General features: G+C 32.1%; 3 protein-coding genes across 8 annotated transcripts; 1 reads left to right on the top strand and 2 right to left on the bottom strand.

Moving 5' to 3' along the window:
• Window positions 1-8,218: 8,218 nt before the first annotated feature.
• Window positions 8,219-13,495, top strand: LOC112733983 (uncharacterized). 5 transcript variants are annotated; one of them, XM_025783133.2, is made up of 10 exons: window positions 8,219-8,398; window positions 8,809-8,905; window positions 9,132-9,184; window positions 9,428-10,096; window positions 10,181-10,708; window positions 10,809-10,873; window positions 11,563-11,659; window positions 11,773-11,844; window positions 12,106-12,192; window positions 13,110-13,495. In XM_025783133.2, the coding sequence occupies exons 4-10, from the start codon at window positions 9,428-9,430 to the stop codon at window positions 13,137-13,139; spliced, it is 1,548 nt and encodes a 515-aa protein (XP_025638918.1). In that variant the 5' UTR covers window positions 8,219-8,398; window positions 8,809-8,905; window positions 9,132-9,184; the 3' UTR covers window positions 13,140-13,495. The 5 variants fall into 5 exon arrangements, with proteins under 5 accessions (XP_025638918.1, XP_025638921.1, XP_025638920.1 ...); XM_025783136.3 differs by having other exon boundaries at window positions 8,309-8,391; XM_025783135.3 differs by having other exon boundaries at window positions 8,341-8,444.
• A 590-nt stretch (window positions 13,496-14,085) lies between these two features.
• Window positions 14,086-16,793, bottom strand: LOC112733982 (formin-like protein 8). The gene is made up of 2 exons (XM_025783132.3): window positions 15,666-16,793; window positions 14,086-15,590 (listed from the first exon to the last, which is right to left on the bottom strand). Exons 1-2 carry the CDS (start codon window positions 16,589-16,591, stop codon window positions 14,441-14,443), a joined length of 2,076 nt encoding a protein of 691 aa, XP_025638917.1. The 5' UTR covers window positions 16,592-16,793; the 3' UTR covers window positions 14,086-14,440.
• Window positions 16,794-24,859: 8,066 nt separating this feature from the next.
• Window positions 24,860-26,734, bottom strand: LOC112735535 (uncharacterized). Of its 2 annotated transcripts, XM_025785067.2 has the most exons (7): window positions 26,625-26,734; window positions 26,460-26,507; window positions 26,333-26,379; window positions 25,558-25,621; window positions 25,429-25,472; window positions 25,184-25,241; window positions 24,860-25,090 (listed from the first exon to the last, which is right to left on the bottom strand). In XM_025785067.2, the coding sequence occupies exons 1-7, from the start codon at window positions 26,697-26,699 to the stop codon at window positions 25,040-25,042; spliced, it is 387 nt and encodes a 128-aa protein (XP_025640852.1). In that variant the 5' UTR covers window positions 26,700-26,734; the 3' UTR covers window positions 24,860-25,039. The 2 variants fall into 2 exon arrangements, with proteins under 2 accessions (XP_025640852.1, XP_072086348.1); XM_072230247.1 differs by lacking the exon at window positions 26,460-26,507 and having other exon boundaries at window positions 26,333-26,405; window positions 26,613-26,691.
• Window positions 26,735-26,934: the final 200 nt, after the last annotated feature.

Below are 26,934 nucleotides of genomic sequence, written 5' to 3'. Positions count from 1 at the left end.
CAAACAAACATGCCAGCTAAATGCATGAACCACATCATCACTTTGATTAAACAAATGATGTAACGGCCACTGGGCAAATTCTTATTCTTACTAATAATGAGTCCCAAGTTAGTAGAGTAACGTAATTGCGCAAGGCAGTAATAATGAAGTACTAAACCATATTGGTATTTTCACTATTTTGTAACCATAATTGAATCACCTTGCTCCGTCACTACCAAGCATAATCATTCTTGTTTTTTGCTTTAGTACTAGTTTTCACTAATTATGTCCCCTTCTTAGCTGCCACTTATTATTAATTTATTATTACTAGTAATTAGTATTAGTATTAGCTAAGAATGGGAGGTTGCTTGGAGATATGGCAAGTGATGCTATTAGGCTATAAGCGCAAGTGGATCTCGTTTGTTGGGTTCACTGCAAAAGCTACAATGCACCAAGCACAATTGTCTTAGTTCTCACCGTTCCTTGTATTCAGGAAAGAGCACTAATGAAGTTGAAGGCCAGTTTTAGGCCTATTATATTTTGGGCCTACTAGCCGTGCTGGGAACTGGGAAGGGTGTCACTCTGACATGCAAAGCCCAACTTGATAACCAAACTTGATAGTGCTGTATAAGGATCGGATCAGATATGTCCAAAAATTTGATCCAATACAAATTTGATATCGTATTTGTGTATTTTTTAGATTGGATCCGATGAACCCTTACATATTGTGTGGGTGAGTGTGTTGTGATACTTAGAATTGGGGGTTGTCCAATCCACTTAACCAAAAAAAAAAAAGAAGCAAGCCTAGAGCATACGTAAAACTAAAACACAAAGATAAGCATATTAAAGAATCAAGTTTTCAGAGAGGGAGAGAAATTTAACAAGTATTCATGCTGAATATCTCACAATAGTTTTTATTTTGAAACTCTGAGTTCTTACAAGATTGGAGGCCTCTATATATAAAAGCTTACAGATAAGTCGAAAATCTGCACAATCTACAAAAATAGAACATGTGGTAGATAAGAAGGAATCTTAACTTCTGCCACATCATTACATAAGGACAAACAACTTTAAACAAACTACTAGGATCTAGACACGTGGAGGATAAGGATAACAATTCCATTATTTAGACACTCATAATTATTTGTTGACTACGGGCCAGAACTTTAGTAATGGACTTATGCTCCAAACTTAGTGACAGGCTCATGCTCCGAAATATCATCTATGTGTTCTATATGTGGAGTAAATATGATCACATATTCTTGATGAAAATAGTAATCACCAAGTCATTCATAAGCAGTTAACGGCTCTTCAATTGGTTCTTCAGTGTCATCATCAATTCCTACATCCACGTGTATTGGGTTAGATAAAAGTGGATAAACTCTTGCATCTGCTTCTTCCTCATAATTGTAAGCAATCTGAGAAAGTGGTGGATTATCCCATGGGTTTGAGTCTTGAGTGAGTGATTGGATTGGAAAAGAGATGGATCTAATAAGAAAATCAATCTAGAATTGCCTTAACTCTACTTGTATTGTTCTGGTTGTTATCGAGGAACTAGAACCATCTTCTTCTTGGTAAAAAGAAAGTCCTTCAATAATTCCTGAGAACGTATATATATCAGGGTTATTACAAAAAGCAAGATGTTTAGCAAGATTATTGGGACAACTTTTTCATCTGTGGACCACATCTTTGAGTACCCTACTATGTTGCTGTTGCATCTTGTATAGAGAATTTTTTGCTTGTAATGGAACTGTCTCCTTAAGACAAGTAATAGAATTTCTGTTTCTTTTTATGAGGGACATTCCATATTCCATGAGTCTCTAGTGTATTGTAAAGTTTTCCTCGTCATGTTGAAATAGGGGCAAACATGGTCAGAAGTTATTCAAGGAGTGACAATGATAATTGTCTATCACAAAGCAGGTGATACATGGAAAAAGTGAGAACAACTATGGCACAGTCATATTGAGCAGAGAGTGCCCATATGAATTATAACATTTCTTTTGGAATTGGTCCCTTGATGATGGGGATGATGCAGTAGGAAAAATCGACATCAAAATATCGAGGGTTGGATGTTATCTGTGTAACAAGGAGGAGTCTGTGTAACCAGTAAAACAGACATTTTCGAGCCAGAATTTTCACTTCAGTGAGATTTGTTGGCTTGGCTAAGAAAGAAAAGGGATCTTCTGGTCTCTTATAAAAATGATGGTCTTGAGGATAGTTTAGATGAGAAAATATTAGTGTATTGATGGTGTTTATTGTTAAAAGGTGGAGAATTTTTTGTGGAGGTTATTTATTAGGACGAGAGAGATAATCAGGTATTATATTGTGGTTTTCCTTGATATGCTTAGCTGTGAATTTATAGCGAAAAAATTAATCTTTCCATCTCAAGAGTTGTGAATTTGAAAGTGTCTTTTCTTTGGCATCCAACATGATAGAAATGATGTATTGTCCATTTCCACGATAAAGTGGTAAAGACTCAGATGAAAACGGAATTTCTCTATCTTCTTTTTACTGCAAGAATCTTTTTGTATGTGGCATGGTAATGCTTTTCTGATTCTTTGAATTGTCCACTAGCATGTGCACAGTAGTATCTTGTTCCATTGATCTCTTCAAGTAGAACAGCTCCCTAATAATTACCGCTAGCATTAGTTTGTAGAATGCGTTGTCCTTTGTTAGGGATTTTAATTGGAGGGGGGTTTTGAGCTACCTATTTTAAGTACTTGACAGCTTCTGTTTGTTCAGGACCCCAAGGTGGGGTTGCTTTTTTAGTTAACTTGTGTGCCTAGTCACATCTAGAATAAAGTCACAGATATAGTTCACAATGCCCAAGAACTGTTGGACTTGTTTTGTTGACAAGTGGTGATCAGAAAAATTTAACAGTTCTTTTGAAATGTGATCTCCTGGTTAAAAAAATCTATCTCAAAAGGTTATTTCCAAAAATTGAATTTGGTTTTGTCCAATGTAATTTTTTTCAATAATGGTAGCAAATTGGGCCAAGAGAGTTTGATGAGTTGGACCATCTTTTGAGAACAAGAGAACGTCATCTATATAGATTAGGACTGAATGGAGAATGGACTCAATAATTTTGATCATGATTTTTTAGAACAATGATGGAGCTACCTTCAATCCAAATAGCATGACAGTCCATTGGTATTGTGCATCAAGTATACAAAAACCTGTTTTATATCTATCTTTAGGATGAATTACCAAACTGCCAAAATTCAGCTTTAAGATCAAACTTGCTAAAGACCTTGGCATCACTAAGGCGATAGATGATAGCATTAATTCTAGGTAGTGAAAATTTGTCATCTTGTAAGAACGTGTTTAAGGGTTTATAATCAATGAGTAATCTCTTTTTGCCTCGGACTTGTTCTGATCTTTTCTTAGCATAGAAGGCTTGGTATGCCTAATTGGATGTTGAGGGTTCAATCAATCTTTAGTTCAGCAACGCAACACATTCTTCTTTGGCTAATTTTAAATCTTCAGGATTCATTCTTAAATGAGTTGTCTTTGTGGGATTGATATCTTCATTCTTCTTAAAAGGTAGTCGGATATAAAATTCTTTATTCTTCCACAGAAAAAGTGTAAGACCCAAAATTTTCGAAAAATATTATTATTATTAATTTCAATTTATTTGTTTATTAAAGACTTTACTTTTAGAAATTATTTTATTAAAAATAATTAAAATAAGTTTTGAAAATTAAATTAAAAATTTTACTTAATCTCATAATTATTGAATAATTTTCTATATTTAAACTATTAAGCTTAGTAAATATAAAAGAATAGAAATTTTATATGACTTAGCTTAAACAATCGAGATTTTAGAATTTAATGCTTTAATTTTTATAAGCAAAGAAAATTAATTATATTATTTTTAATTTTAAATTAAAATATTTGATTAAAAGTTAATTAACAAATTGATAATCAAATAACATTTTCAAAGTAAGTTTAATAGATTAAATTAGATTTTTAATTAATACTTTATAGCCTAATTTAACTAAAATGACCAAATTTCAATTTACCCAAAAATCCCTAATTTTTATATTTTCCCAAAAACAAATCTTAATTCCCAAATTTAAAACCCTAATCCTAACCCTTTCACCCAAACCCTTCACCGTCACTCCCACTAGGGGTGTTCATGGATCGGATCCGATCTGCATATCCATGGTATTTATCCGAATCCGATCCGCAAGGCTATCGGATCGGATCAGATCCGCACACTAATCGGATCGGATTGTGAATTTTGTGTAGATATTCGCATATCCGATCCGCATATCCGCGTATCCGCAAAAATAAAGAAATAAATAAATAAATATTCTTTTTATATTTTATTTCAACCAATAATTATCATATATGTTGTATTATTTTTAATTTATTATTTAAGAAATGTATGTTTAATATTATTTCAAGAGTAAACTTATTTAAAAGAATAGAAAAAATAAATTTTATTGATATTTTTTTAATAAAAATAAGCTTTTAAAAATATTTTTTGTGTTTTACGGATATATCCGATATCCGATCTGATCCGGTAATAAGCATCGAACCCAAAAAGTATATCTTGTTCAGGAAGATAGCTTCCTAAAACTCTTAGCCATGTTGTCGCTCCTGAGAATATCTGAAATCCAACATTTTCTTTAGAAATGAGATCAATTGTGAAGATCTCTTTGTTTGACGCAATGAATTTTTTGTTGAAGGGGATCCATGCTTCTGGAGGAAGCAAGTCAGGTCTAACAACCGTAGCGCAGGATCCTGTGTCTAATAAAGTAATAGTCTTTATGGGCACATCATATTTTGATGCCTTCATTTTAAGATTGAATCGAGGTCGAGGAGTACCATCAATTTGCCCGAATCCTAGGCTTCCTAGATATCCCAACTCTTTCTCATCTGTTATCCATTGTTGAGGCTTCAAAGCTGTTATGCTTTGGATTGGCCTGTAGGTATCATCATCTTCTTCAGTCCATTCTCTTTCAGAGTCAGAGATATGTAAGACATATTGAGTGTCTTCATCCTTTTTTGATTGTTCTTCAAGAATAGATTCAAGATCTTCATCATCTTGTAAAGAGACAGCATCGTGTAGAGATTGAAGCATTTTTATTTCTCTTTTGTTTTTTTTTTTTGGACAAGTTTTAGCAAAATGCCCAATCTGGCCGCAAAGGAAACATTTGTTGAATTTTTTTATCTTTAAAGTTCTTTCTTCTGAAATAACATTTTTTCCTTCCAAAGTTTCTCCTACTTCCAAAGTGATTTTTGCCAGAAGTTGGTCGTTGAGTCCTCCTGAAGTGGTGTCTTCTTTTTGTTTGGCAGTCACAAGAATCAGCATCCTTGCACTTGATCTTCAAATAGAATTTGTTACAGGTTCCTTACTTCCTTTCAGCTTTTGAGAATTTTTTGTCAGTCGCTTGATCGTCTGTTGTTGTTCACAAAGCTTGTCAAGAGCTGCTAAAGTCAGCTGGTAAATTTTTTCGAGAGTTGTTGTAGGAATTTTCTTTCGGAGGGTAACCATCATTCTCTAAATCTCCGGTTGGAGTTCTTCTGGAAGCGAGGCAATAAATACTTGTTTAAGAAGTGGATTACTCTGTCCTCCAAGAGGATAATACTTACCTGCCATCTTTTTGTAGTGAGCTTCCAGATCCTTTCTGTTGAGAGAGCAACATCTCATCTCAAAGTATTCTTGAGAAATTTTTTTTTGGATGATAGTAATATCTCTTAGAAATTCTTTGTATAATGTTCCCAAGAACTGGGCAGCACTTCCATTAATGAGTTGCATGCGTTCATACTCACTAAAGGTGTTGATCCATTCTCTAAGATTGCCTGTCATTTTGATGACGAATTCAGAGAGAACTTGTTGGATACTTGTGTTTGGAGCTGCCATTCTAGTATCAATCAATGCACCAAAATCATTTAACCTTTATCTATATTTGAGTGGAGGAAGATTGTCAAAAGTAAAATAGTGATTACCTGCTTTTATCTGGATTGGGTCTGATTGTTGAGGTTGTGGCGGTGAATTATTTCTTCTTCTTCTTCTACCTTTGAGACCTCTTCTCTGTCTTGTTCTTCAAGGACAGAGTTGACCATTGCAATAGCAGATAGATCTGCCATATGATCCTCCTTAGTTGAATCATCAAAAGAATTTGATAAATCGAATGTATCAGATGTATCCTCAGTGAATGTATCATCCATTGCTGCGTGTGCACTTAGCATACCTATGGTCCTACCAGGAGTTGGCGATCCTTCTTTAATTTTTTTTTCTTTAGCAGAAGTCTTGCTAGGTTTTTCTCCAGAAGCTTCCCCTCTAAAGAAATCTACTACTGGCCCTGGTGATCTTGGTCTTAGTTCATGAGATCTTTTTTTATTGGAGACCTATGGGTTGAACAATGTGATTTTTCCTTTTTTGATGAAATCTTTAGGCAAGATGATAGTTTGTTTTGAAGATACTATCATAATCAGGCATATCAGGAGGAGGTTGTTGTGGAGGGGTAAAGATGGGAGAATATGTGGGATATGGTGGTGGATATATGGATAATAAGTCTATGGCCAAGGCTTGTGGTTTGGATTGTCTCGCCCTGTCTTCCTCAATTCGTTTGAGTTGTACTTTTATGTGCGTCAACTCTTGATCTTTTTTGTGAAACTTAGGACCAAAGTACTGAGTCTGGATGTACATCTTGAGGTTTTGATCAAGTTGTTGAATTTGTCTAGTTAGGCGTTCTTTCAATTTATTTATTTGGGCTTGTACAGAATACACTTATGTAGACACTTTGTCAGTTTTGTCAACAAGTATTTCTAAGATACGGTCAATTCTTAACAGAACTTTATTTTGGCTGACAACATTTTTAATCAAATTTTAAAACATAAAAGCACATAAAAGATTGAAAATATTTGGTATAGAATGGATGAAGGATAAGAATAATAAAGGTTCATACACCTAAAATGGGTTCTCATTTTAGATACCATTTGAGGTAAGCAATGAGTTGCAATTCTTCTAGAGATAGAGCAGGTGGTGGATGGCGATGTTTATTTAGCTTTAACATGTGAAAGGGGTGTTAGTTGTTAATTGAGTAGCTTAAGAGCATTGGATGCCAAGTAGACAAAGCAACCAAGGGAAAATGTGTATGTATGCAATAATGCATGTTCTAAAATGATTAGGACATAATTTTGGTTGTATGATGAATTGATAATTGATAAAGACTTGAGGTTGAAATCATTTTTTTAGACCTGAGGTTGAAACCATAAGTCAAGTCTACCATAGCAAACTACTTCACCATGCTGGGCTTTGGGCCCATTTATGCACTGGCACAACCGCTGTTTGAAGTAAAATGAGACACGGTTCAATTTCTGCATGGTCAACTCAAATGTGTCTGTGTGTGTCCCATGTAATATTGTAATGTTACTAGGTCCATATTACTATGTTAGTTGAACCAATGATGTTGGGAGGGATCCACACGAGACCAATATTTTTAGTGAAATAAAACGAATAGTTAACTAAAATTACTTCAAATGTAAATTAAATACAAAAAAATATTAATTACCTAACATTTTTTATAAGGTAATAATATTTTCAATGTTTAATATTTGAAAGGTAATTAATTTTTTCTAAATTTTGAGAAATAAAATCATTTCTCCTTTTATTTTCTTTAGCTGTCTACACCAATAAAAATGATTAATTTTGTCAAATCATTGAGACGTTCTTTTCAACATTTTTTTAGGTGATTGAATTTAAGAATTTTATCCAAACTAAAAATACTCAATAATACCTCACACTTATTTACTATAATATAAAAAAAATATGGTGTTAAAATTTTACTTATATTAAAAAATATAATAATAGAATAAAAAATTTAACACATTGTTCACATAAAAATATTTGATAAAAATATCTAAAATGATGTAATATATTATCATGTAAGTAGAAATAATTATTTTTAAAAAAATTGACAGATAACTATAGGTTAAAAAAATTATCAGGTGTATCCAAAAATATTAGTGTTTCAGTTGTTTTAATTATTAATCTTAATTAATATATATTATATATATTTTTTATAATTCAAATCAACAGTTAAAATAACTGAAATATTGATATTTTCGATACACGTGATAACCTTTCTATAGGTTATCCTCCCATAAAAAGGTGAGGCTGAAATAAAAAATAAAAAATTTATGGCAATAGAAGAATATCTTCTTTTATCTTGAGAGGTTGTTAATTAATTAATGCATATAGACCCATCACATGTCTCTTTCACACACACACACTCCCTTTGTCACTGTTCAACTTTTGTTCATGTGGGCCTCCTTATGGTTTTGATCCAATCTCATGAACACCCACCACCACCACCGTCTTGAGGACCCTCTTCACTTGGGACACATGCTTTGGAACTTACCACCATCAACTAGTACACTCTACTCTACTCTCCATAGGTATTAGGTAAAGTAAAATTATTAAAGGAGAGAGGAAATGATTGATGACATTGGTTGTGAACCCCTTCCCTTGTTTGTTTTAATTTGTGCCAGCTAATCTCATTTACCCCATTAAACTTTTTTCCCCCATAAAGTTTGTTTCTTTTTGTGTTCTTTTGAATCTCAATTATGAATTATGTAACTTCTTTGGCTTTTATGATCTTCTATTATTATATTTAGAAGTCTATGTCTATGTCTATCTCTAACTGCTGCATTCAACTAGGGAAGTTATTAGATGTAGTTAATTTTCATTAAGGAAAGTTAATTGTTCTTTGGAAGTGTGATAATACAGGTGGGGGTTGATCTAGAACTCCTGAACTTTTCAGGAACAAAAATAATAATAATAATAATAATAGCATTGGCTTTTTATGATTTTAGGAGCTTCCTCAAAGTACAACAACAATAAGACAAATGATGCTGTTAAGTGAAAGGTGAAGAAGCAGAATAAAAAAGAAAAAAACTGGAAGTTGAAAGGGTGAGAATGAGAATCAGTGCCTCTCTTCACTTTCACTCTCTCTCTCTCTCTCACACACACACCATATGCACATGTTCCTTTACTCATCATTTGCTTCATCTTTGTTTTTCTAGTCTTCTTTTTTGTCCCATTGTGAGCATATCTTTATTTTATTCTTGTTTAAGTTTTCATTCTATCATGTTCTTTCCATTGAGATCCCCAAATGATTTGTTTCCCCCCATTGCAGGAACATGCACTAGTGATAATTTGTTGTGGATGCAGCCATAGTTGAAGATTAAGGTAAGCTGTAAACCCCTTTTGTCCTTTTAAATCAAGATTAATTAAAGATGGATTCTTTCTTTTTCAATTATTGGTATTATTATTATTATTGTTTGATTGATTTGCTAAAACCCTTGCTGTTCCTTTGATTTGGTGTTATAGTGAGTTGTCCTTGTGTTGGACTTTTGGCTGCTTGTAATTATTGCTTAGTCTTTTTTTGATTTGTTCTGGTTTTCTCTCTTTTTGTGTCTGCTCTGTAAGTAGATGGGAGAGACAGCGTCGGCGGCAGCGAATCATGCTTTGCAAGTTTCTGTTTCTTTTGGTAGATTTGATAATGATTCCTTGTCTTGGGAGAGATGGTCTGCATTCTCACCAAACAAGTACTTGGAAGAAGTTGAGAAGTGCGCAACTCCCGGATCGGTTGCCCAGAAGAAGGCTTACTTTGAAGCTCATTACAAGAACATTGCGGCCCGGAAAGCCGAATTGTTGGCCCAAGGGAGGCAACTGGAGAAGGATCCTTTCGGATCGCCACATCGGAATGGCGAAGATCTAAGTTGTGATACTTGTGGGGATGATGCTGGTTTTGATGTGTCCAACAACACCCAAGGTTCCATTGATGAGGTCAAGCAAGAATCTAGTTTAGTTTGTGGAGAAATTAGGACCGAAGTTGATCATTCGGAGGATGATGTTGTGGTTTCAAGAGATCATAAAAGTCCATCAATTGAAGGAGAGAACCAAGAAATGGAAGGCAAATCAGATAGTTTCCAGAAAGATAAGCCTGAAGAAGTGGTCAGTGTGGAGAAAGAAGGAAATTCTAGCATCGAAGCCGAAAATGTGAAGGAAATTTCACACAATGTGGACTATGAGACCGAAGAGGCTTCAGAAGTTGAAGTAAAAGATGTGAAATTAGATTATCCTAAAGTATCTGAAAAGGTATGTTTTAATTCATGTATCCATCAAATTCTTTATTATTTTTGCTTATTTGGTTACCCAGCTTTCCTGTTTTTCGCCATCTAGTTTGGACCGGTTAAGCCTGTGAACAAGGAAAGCAGTGCTGCAAAGTTGAAGCAGAAATCGGCACCGGTTTCATCTAAAGCATCCCAAATCTCCACACCAAGAGGTTCAAGACCCACATCAACTCCATCCCAAATTTCAACAACAAGAAGTTCAAGGCCTTCATCGACTCCATCACAAATTTCAACACCAAGAAGTTCAACTCCGAAGCGTGCTTCAACTCCTACAAAAACACCAGCATCCACTACTTCAGCTAAAAGGGGAAACTCACCATCTTTCTCTGGGAAAAAAGCTACTTCCCTTGGGGAACCAAAAAAAGTTCCTAACAAATCTTTGCACATGTCCCTCAGTTTGGGTCCAAGCAAACCTGATCCAACTCCAGCTCCAGTTCCTAATAGCACAATGAGGAAATCTTTGATAATGGAGAAAATGGGAGACAAGGACATAGTCAAACGGGCATTTAAGACTTTCCAGAATAGTTTCAGCCAGTCAAAATCTTTTGGCGAGGACAATTTTTTGGTGAAAAAACAGGTATTTTAGAAAAGACATTAAGGATAACTGTATATTGTTTATAAGTTATCATGTTTCCATGTAGAAAACTGAAAATGTTTTCCTATTATTTCTCGGGCAGATTTCTTCTATGGGGACAGAGCAAAAGGCTCCAACATCCCTAGCTTTGCGGAAAGAAAATGGAAAGTAAGTTTTTGAATCGGCATTCTTAGTGTTTGTCTATGTTTATTATGTTACCAGTTCATGAGCATCTTTTACTTGTTAAAATGATAAGAGTTGAATAGCCATAAGTACCGGATTAGGGAACTAAATTTATAACCACTAAAGGAGGAGTTCATTTAGTGAATAAAGGTAACTTGAGCAATTATTCATCTAAAGGAATTCATCCTTTTTGTTTGTTTTAGTGAATAAAGGTAACTTGAGCAAGTTGGAATGGAGCCATATGATAGTGCTGTAAAAACCATCTTTGTTTTGTGTTAAGTTGGAACTTCCTGCTAATATGAGTATCAACTTTTATTTCACCCCATCACCTTAACTGCATCTAATTGCTTATGGAGTTTCTTTTTTGTTACACAAAAACAAAGATATAAGCTTGCCATGTTTACAAGTTCCCCTTTTGGAAATCGAATGTGAGAATAAGGAAAATCAAAGCAATAGCCGGGGAATCATTGAAAGTAGGTGAGGGAGGGAATGTTTTTCTATATATAAGGAACTTGATTGACATCATCAGTGCACATTCAGCAAGATTGTCCACTACTGTCCCTTGTTCATTTCTTTCTTAGTGAAATATATACCAATATACCATGAATTATTTTCATGGAAAATATTAGTTTGGTTTCCTATTTGCTGACCTGCTTGAGTTTATTGTTAAATAGGGACACAAAGGTTCAAAGTATGGATAAAAGAAGTGGAAATGCTGTCCGAACTTCCTTGGGCCTAAAGAGCGACATCAAAGCTGAGAAGGGAAAAGAGGTATGGACTGACTCTTGATGCATGTTTCCAGAAAGACAGAAATCTGGTTAGATTTGAAACTACACATCATTCGTACTGACCGAAATGCTCCTTCGTCTTTTGTTCTTAATTAGTCTCCGAGAAAAATAGAGGAAAAACCGAATGCAAAAGAGGTAGAACGAACTCGTCTTCAATTGAAATCGAAGGTACTCTTTCAGTCTTTACTACTTCCCTGCACATGCCATCATCATTAAATTCTTCTGCACATATTTATATTGCATTAGAGATAATTATTTATGTGTTTAATTGTTAAATGTGTATATAAATTGAATCCAGTAGCTAAATTTTACTTAATTATATATAATAGATATGATCCTAAGTTAAGAGCTGCTTATTGTTATTGTCATCTATTTATATGTTTAGCATATATTGCACGTCTTAAAAGCTGTCTTCCTTTATAAACACAGGAGGAAAAGGTAAAACATAATTTCAAAGCCACACCCCAGCCAGCTTTTCACCGGGGTCAAAAGGTTTCAAAAAGTTATCAAGAAAAGGTACGCACTTTTACATTTCTCTCCTTGCCAGTTGCCACATCAACAAGCAGGGTGAAAATTAATTATGGCCAACTTTCTTACATATGAAAGAAACAAGTTTCTTGTCATTTATCTACCAATTTTGCTTTTGTTCTTAATGATTAAACTTGATTTTTAATTGAAGTTAGTCAAAACTTATGTACCACACAACTTATTAATTGTCATCTGGCGATCGTTCGTTGGCTAATGGCTAGTTAGGGAGCACCGGTGGGACCTCGCTGTCTTATTTTGCCTAAACAATTAAGCCCAAGATATTATGATGAAATTTCATGTAGTCCTTATTCATGCAGTCCTTATTCATGCATCATTTTGAGGATTACATTATTTGTGTGAATTATGTGCTAGTTGATCCATTATTCACCAATAATTGCAAATGCAAAATCTAAGGAGCATTGAATTAAGCTTCTAGTTTAATTTTCTTATACATAATCTTTCAAACTTAATATTGTGTTCCATTCTGAGGTGGTTTTCGTTACTTCATTATGTTCCTTTACATGAACTTTGATGCATATATAGGGTAACTTATGCTAAACGCCGTCAAGTTTAGCCCATATTACACTCCATGGGATGTTAGTATAATTTTACCCTAATATTTTTTATTCTTCTATGTGGAATTTTTTGGGTGGTTTTTCTAAATCTAATTGTGCTAAAAACAATCAGAGATCTCCAAAAACATCAATACAGTGCTATACCATTATGCACAAATGGACCAAAATACCCACAAGCAAAAATTATGGAAAAAATAAAACATAGGAAAGGATGAAAAGCTTTACATAGGAGCTATATTCTCATTAATTTATGCACTATTACATCAATTCAACAACTCCTTAAAATTTCTGTGCATAACTGTTAAATTTATCTTGTCTACTTTTATGCAGGGGAATGTAAAGATTGAGAAAGTGCGGTAGCACCTTAAAAGGGTCAGAAAGAAAAAGGAGAAAAAGAAGAAATTAAAATACATCAAAAGGGAGGTTAATTAGATCCATATTCAGAAGAAATGTTTATTGCAACAACTTAATCTGTAAGATTTTAGTTTAGTGTGCAAAAATTGGAGGAGTTATTATCTAGTTTAGTATGCAATTGTAGGAGCTTATGAACAGAACAATGTTTAGTAGGATGAAGGAGTGAAGCATCAAATTATGGATAATAAAGTTTGTTTTACACCCTTCTTAGGCAGTATATGAAAAATAATATTGTATGATATAGTGTCTGTAATTTAAGAAAATATAATATTTCTTATGATTAGTTGCATAATTCTTCTCCATCCATTCTATTAAACCATAAGCAAAGTTGATATGAACCCTATTAATCAAATACTAGATATTTTCCCTATTAAGAGTGTGATTGGTTGTAGGGTCAAACCTACTGTAAAAAACCACCTAAGTATTAGGTAAATTCTTAATTTATGGTTAAAGAAAATCTCTGCTGCTTGGATTTGTAATTTTGTCATATAGTTGTGTAATAATCTTTGCAACTTGCATGTACTTAAGTGCATGTTTTGTTGTCACAGGGAAGTGAATGCCACCTATTGCCAACTAAAAAAATTAATTAAATAAATAAAACTTGGTTAGAAATCATTATCTGTTGGGAGTTTCATTTTATGAATATTGAACTCTCACGCAATATGAGTTTTGTGGGTTAGGGAGTATAGTTATGTCAAATGTTCTAATAATCTTGATTCATTCTTCTCTTGCCTAACAAGATTAAATAACTAAAATAATTATTGAATGACATAATTTCCTGTGGCTCTTTACGTCAACTATATATATTTTAAGTTCTAAGGTTTCTGCAATAGACTCATTCTCTTCTTCTGAGTTGTGTCAAGTCAGTTGTTCATCTTATTATGAATTAAGAGACATTATAAAAAAGCATTCCTTATAATATTTTACAAAAGAATCCAATAATGAGTAGTTAATGATATATACACCAAGAAATTAAATTGCTCAATGGCAATAATAACTAACTCTTCATAATTGACATTTAACACTGGAAAAAAATGGTACCAACCCCATAAACATGGTTTCAATGTAGCATTGAATAGCAAGCATTTTACCCAAATCTCTCTTATGATGCCATCATAATTTGTGTGCTGCCATTAAAGAATTTTGAATGAAACAACAAAACTCCAATCATTCAGAACTGTTTTTAGCCTCCTCAGCACTCAGCAGCATATTTTGAATCAGTTAGACCAATTTGGTAGGATCATGAACTAGCCATAAGAAGCTGCCTTGTGTGTCTTCCTCTTCTGCATATTTCGCGCAATCTCGATGCAAGCTTGATCAACCATCCCCATGAAATCCTTCACAATCACAAACAATTGAAGACTCTGTTCTGCACTCTCTCTTGAAGCTCCTCCTTGATAGTATTCTCTTGTTCTCTTGATAGCCTGCATTACCCTTGCTTGCTCCTCCCTCACAAATTTCAATTCCTCCTTAGAGTTCTGAACAAAATTATCCATCTCTTTGGCAAAATAGCCTCCTTCCCCATTCCCACATTGGGAAACTAGTTCTTGAATTTCGATGATTCGCGTGGAGACGGCAGAGATTGAAGCAACTAATGTGTTGTAGTCTATAACTGCTGCTTTCTTGACATTAGAAAACTCAGAACTAATCCCTCCTATAATTGGTAATCCTAATGTTATGTATTCCCTTTCTCTTTGTTCATCTGAAGCTGCATTCTTCTCATTGATTTCGCGGCTGTTAAGAGCAATGCGCTTGCCTTCGGACCGGACTACTTCTTCCACCACAAAATGAAGCAATGTGGTTTTTCCATCTGTGCTTTTGACATCAGAGAGTTTCCTCAGAGAAGCCAAATCGAAAGCTTGAGCATTACCTCTGGCAGTCCCTGCATTCATGCGATTTCCAGCCTTAAGCACTGCTTCTAGAAGCTTCACAAAGATTCTCTGGCTCCTAAGCTCTTTACACCCCAGTTCAAGAACCTGCAGAGACTCCTTGATTTCTAGAATCTCAGAACTGTAGTTCAACCTGAACAGCATGGCATTCAAGCGCTTAAAGGCCGAAGGAACGGATTTAAGGATGTGAAAGAGGAATGATTCAGCTGAAGCAAGAATTGCAGGGTCTCCTTTGTATTCTATGATAAGAGATTGCTCCTCTTGTGTTGGAGCAATTCTAACAAGCTTCTCAAGGCTATCTGCATTAAGCCCTCTACCATCAATCATTGCATCAATGATTTCGTCTCGCGAGATTGCCAGAGATTTCACAACAATAGCAATGTTCTGTGATTTTCTTGAGTCTAGAAGGAAAATTCTCGTCGACCCTGCCGCCGGATTCTTTCCCTTAGGAGATCTCCGGTTCGCCGCGACATAGCCGAACAGAGCCACCATAAGATCTTGATCAACCCTGAAGCATTACATGGAATGAGGAATCAAAAAAATGTATCTGGAATCTGGATAGAGAGAGATTTTAGATTATTACCTGAATGAACCGCGATCAACATTGTCCCAAACCATGGAGTGATCAGCATTAGTATTCACCTTATCCCAATGCAAAGGCTTCAGCTTCACATTCTCAGTGCCTGATTCCACTGCACCTTTTCCCAAAGAGTTCATCCTCTTGCTGGTGGAGGTAACTACCATTTCAGTAGGAGTAGGTGGTGTTTTCTTTGATGATGATTTTCTTGCTGGAATTGGAGGAGGAGGAGGAGGAGGGATGAATGATTGATTTTGAGAGGGAATTCTTGTCATCTGATATGGCTCATCCACTTCTGGAACTATGTTCATGTGTGAGGTTGAAGATTTTCCTCTGAGAAGAGGGGTTTCTTGAATGGATTTAGATTTCTTGACATTATCTTCTTCTTCTTCTTTGTTTCTGAGAATCTCCTTATGAAGATCCTTCTTGGATCTTTTCCCTTCAAGCTTTCTCCAATAAATCACATCCAAACCATCCTCATCAACAATTAGTCCCTTCACATTCCCTTCGATTTTCTCGAACGCGTTCCCTTGAGGCGCCGCCGCCGGAGCATTGTTATTGGTTGTTACCTCCTCTCTCTTTCTTGCCTTTAAGCACATGTGGACTAAAAAGAAGAGAAAACCACAGACAACTATGGTGGTTGCAGCAGTTGCAGCTACAGCTTTAGCCACCTTACCACTTGATGATGAATTACTACTTCTTCTAGGCGCAGCCACCGGCGGCTGCAGCGAGGTTTGAGGCTCTTTCGGAGCCTCAGGCCTCTGCGCTGCCGCCGGTGGTGGAGCTGAAGTTTCATTAGGATAGAAAGTTTCAATGTTTTGAGGTGAAGTGGTTTGAGAATGGCATTTTGGTAATAAAAAACAAACAGAAAACACAAGAAGGGTCAGTAGAAGAAGAATCCTTGGTTGAAGAAGCATGAAATTCAAAGCCATGAAGAGAGCATAGAAGAGGAAATAATGAAGTTTTGTTTCTGACTACTAAAAACAAATCTAATGATTTTCATTTGCTAACTGCAAGATCTTTGTCTTATGTTATTGGTTTTGTTTGCTGACAGTTTCAAAAGATTTTGAAGCGGTTAGTTTTCTATTGTTTCCATGCAATTCATGGTGCCAACATGATATATCTAATTTCAAGAGTTTGAGTCATTCATTCATTCATTATATTATTATCCATGCAAGTTTCTGTTTCAGGGTTGATTTGGTAATTTCAATATGAACAGAGAGTTGGTGTTGGTTTGAGTCATAATTTGACATGCAAACAAAGCTAGGTGGAAAGTGACTTGTGCTTTACTTAGTCAAACTTCACATTAAGTCACATATTATGAAATTCCCACTTTCATACATATTTATCATAATCATGATTCCAATGAATATCTTAAAGATTTCAATTTTTGTCAATTTAATGTATATTTTATATTTTAATATATATTTAATATAATAAATTTTTAAATATTTATATATAAGTTTACATAAAACATTAATATCTATATATAACATATATTAAAACATAAAATACGTATTAAAATTATATAAAATAACATACATATTTATACATAAATATATTACAATTAATTTGATAAGAGATACTTTTGTGCTCATTACATTGTTGGTTTACAAAATTGTTTTCCACTTGTAATACATACACATTAAATTCTTTTATGCCATTAACTTTTTGTACAGTGTTCCCAATTGAGACTAAGTTTGTTGTGTGCAGCTATTATAAACTAACAACCCCCCTCAAACTATGCATTGTGAAGGTATAAAATAAGAGGGGAAATGGGAACCAACTCCATTAAAGAACCTTTTTTTGAGAGGATTAAGAAATTAGTTGTGAGCTGTGACTTTTGTGTTCCTGAATCTTGATGGGGGCCAACGTTGATTGTTGAGTAAAGTGGCTCACCAAATTGACTTTTTAATATTTAGGGCAATGCTGGCCAAATTAACATATATGGTGCAGTAGTTGAAAAATGTAATTGTGGTTATTAATTGCTCCCTTAATTAATTCATATTCACATAGGTAGTGTTTGTTTTGAGGTACTGGGATAGAGACTGAGACTTAATATCATGTTTGTTAGTTCAGAGATTGGTATTAAAATTTTTGTCTCTGTCTCCAAAATTTTAGTATTTCAGTACCTTCAAAAAATGGGGACATAGGAGACTAAAATTTTTAAAGATGGAAACTGAAACTTTAATAACATTTTATACCTAAAATACCCTCATTTCAATTAATTAATTTCAATTTTATCCTTTGTGCAAATTAAATTAGAGTTTCTTTCTTATTTCAATTTCTGTCTCTCATTTTGCACCAAATAGAATACTGAAATTTATTTCAATATCTGTCTCTTAGTTTCTGTCTCTCAGTCTTTCCGTCTCTGTCTCTCTACCATATGGTTTTCTTTTATTTCCCCCTATTTCTATGATTTCTCTTTTGGCTTTTGATTTTAAAAAGTTTTCCTTGGGTTCTGATTTATCGTTTATTATTGGATCAAAAATTTTTAATTACTAATTAATCCAAGGTTGGTTTCGGTTTGTCACTTAGCACTCTAGGTCACCTTTTGAGATCAAATTATATATAACCTAACTAACAACGGTGAATATTATTAAGTATCATTGTGTATATTGGTTTAAATTTTCTCCGAATTAAAGATTAAAGATACATATTAATATATTATTGCTTGATATGGTAATGACAACCTTTGTGTTTCTTTAATAAATCAAGGGTCATGCATACTTCACCAGAAATGTTTAAAGTCAAAATGTTAAGTAGTCACTAGGCAGTTGTCTTATCATAATTAATTAATTATTGGTTAGATAGATTATATATTTGGATCTTAATTGGTAACATATTATCTAAGAGTATGTTTTTAAAATATCATAAAAAAATATTTTGTTAAAAAAATTTAAAAAATAAAAATTTTCACATTTTTTGATATGTTAAAGATATTAAAAATTTAAACAATTTCTACTATTAGATAGCTAAGGATACAAAATAGCTACTTATAATTCAGTGTTAGTCAAAAATAATTTATAAGAGAAAAAAATTATATATGGAATTTATAATGAAGTTTAAATTAATGCAATTTTTAAGTACTTATCAGTGAAAATATAAGGACCAATATTAATGTGTGAAAAACTTAAATCAACCAAATTTAAAATGATTTACATTCATAGAGTCAAATATATGATATTTGGTACTGTTTCCTTCCATAAATGGTGATATTATGTATATAATTATATTAATTCACTTTTTTATACATTAAATATGAGTAATAATAATAAAATTTAAAAATTAGCTAAAATATTAAATATATTATATTAAAATCACAAGGTCATGTGTTCAATTTTTTACATAAATCAAATAATTTTGCGTAGATTATACATGAATATTTAACAAAACAAATATGCAACACCAACTCTCTTTCATATCTTATTATATATAGTATGGACATATATATTTTCATTATATATACAGTATAAATGACCTCTTCTATATATAAACATATAGAGTAAATAGTTAAATTGGTCCGAAAAATAGCCCGATCTTCAAATGAGTCTCCGTAAAAAAAAGATAATAAAATTTGTCCCCGAAAAATTTAAAATTAGTAACGTTAGTCTTTCCGTCAGTTGGATGATGACATGTCACGTTAAGTGCCACGTGGCATATGATGACGTGGAGGGCTAATGCCACGTGTCACAAGATGATTGGTTGACATGTCAGATCGGTGACACGTGGCATGCCACGTGGCACTTGACATGTAAAAAGTTATTTATAATCAAAATAGTCCTTGAAAGTTCAGACGTAAGTCATATTCATCCCTAAAATTTTAAAAATTAATCAAATTAGTCCTTATATAATTTTTTTTATTTTTTCTTGATAATATTAAATTTAAAATATTTTTTGATACTACTAATTTTAATAGAAATGTAATTAACAATAAAAAAAAATTAGTAATTGTATCTTTTCTTCTTAAAAATTTGTTCAATAAAATTATCTCTCTCCTCTAATTCTTGTCAAAATCTCTCTTATTCTTTTCTATTCTAAAACCTTTTCATTATTACATTTTGTTGGAATATATATATACTCAAAATTGAAATGTAGGTATTTGTTAACCTAAACAAAGTTATATGCTCAAAATCAAAATTTATGTATGTTAATCTAAATGAAAGTAATAACGTAATGAAAAAAAAGATGTATAAATTTTTATTAAATTTGTTTAGGTTAACATACATAAATTTTTATTTTGAGCATATAACTTTATTTAGGGTAATAAATACATACATTTCAATTTTGAGTATATATATATATATATATATATATATATATATATATATATATATATATATATATATATATATATATATATATATATATTTCAGCAAAATGTAATAATGTAAGAAAAAGGTTTTAGAATAGAAAAGAATAAGAGAGATTTTGACAAGAATTAGAGGAGAGAGATAATTTTATTGAACAAATTTGTAAGAAGAAAAGATACAATTACTAATTTTTTTATTGTCAATTACATTTCTATTAAAATTAGTAGTATCAAAAAATATTTTAAATTTAATATTATCAAGAAAAAATAAAAAAATTATATAAGGACTAATTTGATTAATTTTTAAAATTTTAGGGATGAATATGACTTACGTCTGAACTTTTAAGGACTATTTTGATTATAAATAATTTTTTACATGTCAAGTGCCACGTGGCATGCCACGTGTCACCAATCTGACATGTCAACCAATCATCTTGTGACACGTGGCATTAGCCCTCCACGTCATCATCCAACTGACGGAAGGACTAACGTTACCAATTTTAAATTTTTCGGGGACAAATTTTATTATCTTTTTCTTACGGGGACTCGTTTGAAGATTGGGCTATCTTTCGGGACCAATTTGACTATTTACTCTAAACATATATGACAATTAAAAAATATTATATATAATATTACATGCATGACCTTAATTAAGATACTATTGTCTTTGCTGATGTATATAGAACACAAGTATAATCTCATCAAGAGATGCATGCATGTGACGATATTGTTATTTGCTTTTTCTTTTCTTTTCTTTTCTTTTTCTTACAGTATCGTTATATTATAAAGTTCAATTTTAATTATATGAGTAAATAGTCAAATTCGTCCCAAAAAAATTACTCATTTTTTAAATTAGTCACCAAAATTTTTTTTAATTAAATTTATTTTTTTTAAATTTTAAATTACTCGCGTTAATCTTTCTATCATTTTCTTTGTTGACAACATCAAAATTTATTAATATAGTCCGTTAAGTGATATTATAACATACATAAAAATTTTAATTGTCTATTAGTATGATAAATTTATAAAATTATATCATATCAAAACTTAATTGAAGAGAGAGTTTGATGAGACATTAAAATTTCTCAAATTATCATAAATTTATCATATTAGCCAACATTAAGACTACTAAATGTATGTTATGATATTATTTAGCGTGTTCTATTAATAATTTTAACATTATTAATAATAGAAGTAACAAAATAATTAATTTAAAATCTTTAAAATATAAATTTAATTAAAAAAATTCGATGACTAATTTAAAATATAAATAATCTTTAAAAAACTAATTTTACCATTTACTCTTAGTTATATATTGTAATAACTTCATTAATTTGCATATGTTTTCGTTGCAACTTTGAAAGTGTATAGGTGTAACTATGAGACATTGACCAAAATACCCCGGGGTAAAATGAAAAGGTATTTTGACTATTATTTATGCTAGAAAGTTTATGTTGCTAGACATTAACCACTATATCATAATTCATAAACTTTCTAGCAACATGCATACAATTTCAATTTGACTATTATTTATGTACAAAACAAGAAACCTCCTATGACTATTTCCAGCAACGTAAAATGAAAAGGTAAAAGGGGAAATTAATTATATATATAAGAGTATGAGAGTTTTACACCGACGACAAATTAATGTATTCATTTATTTCGACAGGTAAATACAAAATCAAAGTTGTGAAATAGACCAATGTGAGAAGAATGTAAAAAAGTTGGTGATCCACAATGGAGAAACGAGAAAAACCAAAAACCTTAACAAACTATCTCAATGGACGATGCCACAGCTTTGAGGATGCTGAAAAGTCTTCACAATAACAATATATTGGGTCATTGTTAAAAGACTAAAAGAGAAAAGAAAATAACGCTACCAGAATGTTGTACTTGATTACAATATTATTATTATAAAACATTATCACATCTTAAAAAATTGATGCTGGGTTTGTTTGGGGCGGAATTGAATATTATGAAACATTATGTACAAATTTTCAAAGGAGTATAGACTTCGTCTTTTCTTTAAGGATTTTGTATATTTTTTGGTAGATTAAGGAAATTTTATAAGAAAGAAAAAACATTGAATGATTTTAATGTGTTCAATATAATAATAAGTTTTCTTTTTGCTATATGTACTATGTTAACCACCATAGAGAATAGAGATTTTCAATTTTGATCTCTCTCCGGTTTTGGATACCTACAGTTTTTTTTTTTTTTTTGTGCTTACCTACATAATAATAATAATAATAATAATAATAACAATAATAATAATTATAATAATTGTAAAGGATAATTAAGTGTCTTAATCGCTACTCTTTTTCTTAATCTATTTTCTTTTTAAATAAGTTTGAAAGTGAAAGACTCCTGCCGGCCTTTTTTTTTATTTGTTGTTGTGTTAACTCCATTCATACTTCAAAATCTAAATCATTTGGATTTTGATTCTCCACTTTGAATTTAAGATGTAAAAGTAAATTATTCCAATTTAACTAGGGTGGCTTTTAGGGTAAATCACTCCAATAAATTATTTTATTGCAAATATTACTTACATCACCCAAAATAAAAAAACGTTACGTGCATGTGGTCGTTAGTATTTTTATATAAATCGAATGAGGCCATATGGATTTAGTAGAAAAATTTTTTTTAGGAATTTAGTAGAGAATACAGTGAAACGATTCAAGCTGCTTCGATTTATGCATAAATGCTTAGACCCCTGATAAATTGAATGAATACAATTAGATTTATTATGTTATTATTAACCAAGTAAATTGAAACATCTTAGCATATAGTTGCATTCACATACATAGGTTGTATTACATGAGTCTTGTTTTCTCCTATTCATTCTTTTGGTCTCCTTGAACTTAACATGAGGACATGCTAATGTTTAAGTGTGGAGAGATTGATAAACCACTATTTTATGGTTTATCTTGTGCTAAATTGAGTGGTTTTTATCAATTTTTTACACACTTATTCATACAACTTGCATGGTTTTACAAATCCTTCCCAATTTTGTTCTATGATTGAAAACTTGCTTCCTAATCCTTTAAATTGAGTATTTTTAATTCCTCTTTTATACCATTCGATACCGTGATATGTGCGTTAAGTGTTTTCAGGCTATATAGGGCATGAATGGCTTAGAGAATGGAGATGAAGCTTGCAAAAATGGAAGGAACACAAGAAATAAAGGAGATGACTAGCGAGGATCGACACGCACGTATGGCTCACGCGCAGAAGACCATCGACACGTACGCGTGACGTGCACCACGTGTAGAAATCGCAGAAGACGCTTGGGCGATTTTGGGCTGGTTTTGGACCTGGTTTTCTGCCCAGAAACACAGACTAGAGCCAGGGGACAAGCGGAGACTCAACACACATTCACTTTTACACAATTTTAGTTTTAGTTTTAAATCTTGGAGAGAAAACTACTACTTCCTCTAGGGTTCTTCATATTCATAGATTTCTAGTTTTTATGCTTTTGATTTGGATATTGAGAAGAGTTACTACCTCCGTTTAAAGTCTTTGCCATTACAGTTTGATTTCTTATTTCCTTATTCCTTTACTTTCCATTTAGTTTGTTCAGAGTTACATATGGATATCTTTGATTTTGAAAAAAAATTAATGGAAAGAATTATTTTTACCTTTAATTAATTTTCTGTTATTGCTTTGTTTGAATTACCATGTCTTCTTTTCATTCCCTTTATATATTTATGAAAATGGCATTCATGTCAATGGAGTAGACTTCCAACTTGACTTGGGAGTTGATTAATAGAAGATCATTGAGTTGGAATAAGTGTTAATTGGTAATTGGAAATTGTTGGCTGACTCTCTAGTCACTAACGCTAATCCTTCCATAGGAGAGGATTAGGACTTGTGAATCGGAGTTGGCTCAGTTACTTACTTTCCTTTATTCGGTAAGGGATAACTAAGTAAAAACAACAACCTCTTATCATTACACTTGGGAAAATTCAACAAGGATAGAACTTCCAATTAATCTTCTCCCAGTCAAGGCTTTTTATTTCAAATACATAAAACCTCTTGTTAATTCCCATTGCTTTAATTTAGAATCATTAATTTCTCCATTTCCAACTCTAAAATTTCTCAGAAAATTCCTGACCAATAAATTGCAATCTTTTGTCAACTCGTTGGGAGACGACCTGAAAAATTTACTCCCAGTATTTTATTCTTAAATTGTGACAACCCCTTTTAAATTGATAAGCGAAATTTTCGTCGGTTAAGAACTGTACTTGCAACGCTATTCTTATTAACCAAGTAAATTGAGTGAGACTGCTTCGATTTACATGCACCTGAACCATTAATAAATTGACAATATAATTCGATTTACTATGTATTCACCAAGATATATAAATAGATGTATATTAATTCGATTTACTATGGTGCAAACGTGTATAAAGAGTACAATCAAAAGTATATATAATAATACCCATAATGATTTGTTAGAGAGTACTTTTAATAATAAATTAAAAAAATAATAATTATAAATATTTTTTATAAATTATTAAAAAATCTCATTAAAAATCAAATTACTATATTTTTAATTTATTATTGATTGTACTCTTTATTGTATTTATTATGGATATTATTAAATGTACTATTTATTTACTCAATTTTAATAAATTTCATTAGTTAGATTAAAAATGGGAAAAAATCTACTTTATCCATAATGGTTCAAATTTCGATATAACTCTTCAAATCTTCTGATATTATGATTTTAAATAAATCAATTAATTTTATTATTTAAACTTGTTACAATTTCATGTTTTATGTATTTAATTTGTTTTTTTTATTTCGCATAAAATTTCAATTTTCTTTGCTTATTTTCATCCAATACCACTTCAAAAACGAAAAGTTTATGATGAGACCATCGATATAAAATTCAAAAACTAGTTTCACTCATTTCATGTATAATTAGTCCAAACTTGCAAAACATATTAAATGATCATATACTTCAATCCAACTTACCCATATGTAGCACATTTGTAGCTAAATAAAAAAATAGCAACAAAAAACAAAAACAGATTCATAAATTTGGCATTTCATGAGCAATTTGTTACCATAGGCCATTGTTGATGACAGTTGAAATTATGCCTTTCAATGTTTCCTGCATGACATCAAAATTAGCATTGCTCATTATTTCTTTCTTTTCTTTTTCAATGGACATTTAGTAAAGAAAAGCATATACCATTATATGTACCTTAGAATGGTCTTTAAGACCAAGCGAGAGCACCAGTGACTTAGAGGAGCCAGAGAGACTACAAATTAGGAATAGGATATATGTCAATATAATTTAGCTAAGTTGCACATGCACAAGTATGTCTTAAAAGCATCTCTTTTAATGGATCTTTGTACTCTAAATGTTGAACATTTTTTTTGCTGAAATTACAATACAGAAGTTGTGCAATTTCAACAAGTTTCTCCTAATAAGGGAAGAATAGTTACCTTATCTTCTCAATCAGTTGAGGGGCACACGCAGCCAACATTGGCTGGAGCAAATGAAGTTAGAAAAATATAAGCACAACCATCATTTAGAATATCAAGGTGAACAATAATTGCTACAGGAGTGCCTACCTCATCCCGTTTGCCAAATATAACAGAAACATTGAAAGTTGGATTAATCGACTCACCTTCCTTCCTGGCATTGGAAAATATGTGACAATGCAAAACAAAGAGTGCAAGACAATCCTAATTCCAGTAGGCAAAATAGAAAATGGAATTTTCTAAAGTTGTAGTTCTCACAACAATTTTTCTGTGTGTAGCTGTTTAATTTGAAAGTTTCAATTTCCCCAAAAAGCAAAATTGCATGCACATCTTTAACTTTTAATGAAGTATATTGAAACTTAAAACCAATTTAATGTAATTAAGTTATTCATTATGCCGAGAGTATTTATCTAAGTCATCCCAGCCAAATTGACCTTAAAGACACCATCTTCAGCAAACTCTGTTAGTATAAAAAATCTCAGTCTCTAATTACAAACAAACTTCATTGAAAGAATGACCTATCATATCCTACACAGTCATTACTTTTCGCCAAAAAATATATCACCTTTCTTGTATCTAATTATAGAATACCAGTATCTGCAGTGGAATTCCATAACAACATATTATGCACAAACAGCCAAACCTTAACTTTAGAGGTGGTGTAGTGAATTTCCGTAAACCCACAAAAGGAGACAGTAGTGAAAGAAATAGGGAAGAAAGTAATGAGAACTTCACAGTTTACAACCAAACATATACCATCAATTTATCCAAGGAACACAATAACATGGCTTAATTACTTAAAAAATTTACTAAGATATACTTCATTTCTCAAGCAAAATGTAAACAAAATCAATGGTATAGGTACCTGGCATGCAGTATTGTCCCCATAGTTCCTATTTGAGTGGCTATAACCTGATAAGTGGGTCGAAAGGTTAAGACTGCAGCGATGAAAACATATACACAGAAGAGGCAAATGAGCAAAGTCCACCTACCTGAAAATGATCTTCATAACTCATAACAATAATATGTGTTTTGTTTCCCTGGCAAGCACAAATAAACAAGCTAAAGCAAGTAGAGATAATTGCATCCACCCCGTTTTTAATAAAAATTATTCTTTGTATCAAACAAGTATCAAGCTTTTCCACAAACATGTATACCTTGATTACAACAGAGAAATGATTGTGGCATACAGGAAACTGTGGGAAAGGCAAAGTGCTGAGGTTTAAACTCATTGGCAAAAGTGAAGGTTCTGATTTTGATATGGCACTACTTGCTAAATTAAAAAAATAATAATTATAAATATTTTTTATAAATTATTAAAAAATTTCATTATAAATTATAAATAATTATTTATTAACTAATTTAATCAAAATATATTTTTATCTTTTTAGTAAATAAAATATAAATAATTAATTATTAACTAATCTTAACAACGTATTTTTCATAAATAACATACATATAATTTAT

This window comes from Arachis hypogaea, chromosome 3, assembly GCF_003086295.3.
Source record: "Arachis hypogaea cultivar Tifrunner chromosome 3, arahy.Tifrunner.gnm2.J5K5, whole genome shotgun sequence".
NCBI lineage: Eukaryota > Viridiplantae > Streptophyta > Magnoliopsida > Fabales > Fabaceae > Arachis > Arachis hypogaea.
Note: the sequence above shows the minus strand (reverse complement) of the source record. Positions and strands in the feature narration are given on the sequence as shown.

Coding starts and splice junctions, on each gene's coding strand:
- LOC112733982 (XM_025783132.3), bottom strand. CDS start 16,591: ATGGCTTTGAATTTCATGCTTCTTCAACCAAGGATTCTTCTTCTACTG. Junction 15,591..15,665: donor GTTGATCGCGGTTCATTCAG/GTAATAATCTAA, acceptor GTAATGCTTCAG/GGTTGATCAAGATCTTATGG.
- LOC112733983 (XM_025783133.2), top strand. CDS start 9,428: ATGGGAGAGACAGCGTCGGCGGCAGCGAATCATGCTTTGCAAGTTTCT. Junction 10,874..11,562: donor TTGCGGAAAGAAAATGGAAA/GTAAGTTTTTGA, acceptor ATTGTTAAATAG/GGACACAAAGGTTCAAAGTA. Junction 12,193..13,109: donor CAAAAAGTTATCAAGAAAAG/GTACGCACTTTT, acceptor ACTTTTATGCAG/GGGAATGTAAAGATTGAGAA.
- LOC112735535 (XM_025785067.2), bottom strand. CDS start 26,699: ATGAGTTTAAACCTCAGCACTTTGCCTTTCCCACAGTTTCCTGTATGC. Junction 26,380..26,459: donor GTTATGAAGATCATTTTCAG/GTAGGTGGACTT, acceptor CCCACTTATCAG/GTTATAGCCACTCAAATAGG. Junction 25,091..25,183: donor GTCTTAAAGACCATTCTAAG/GTACATATAATG, acceptor GATGTCATGCAG/GAAACATTGAAAGGCATAAT.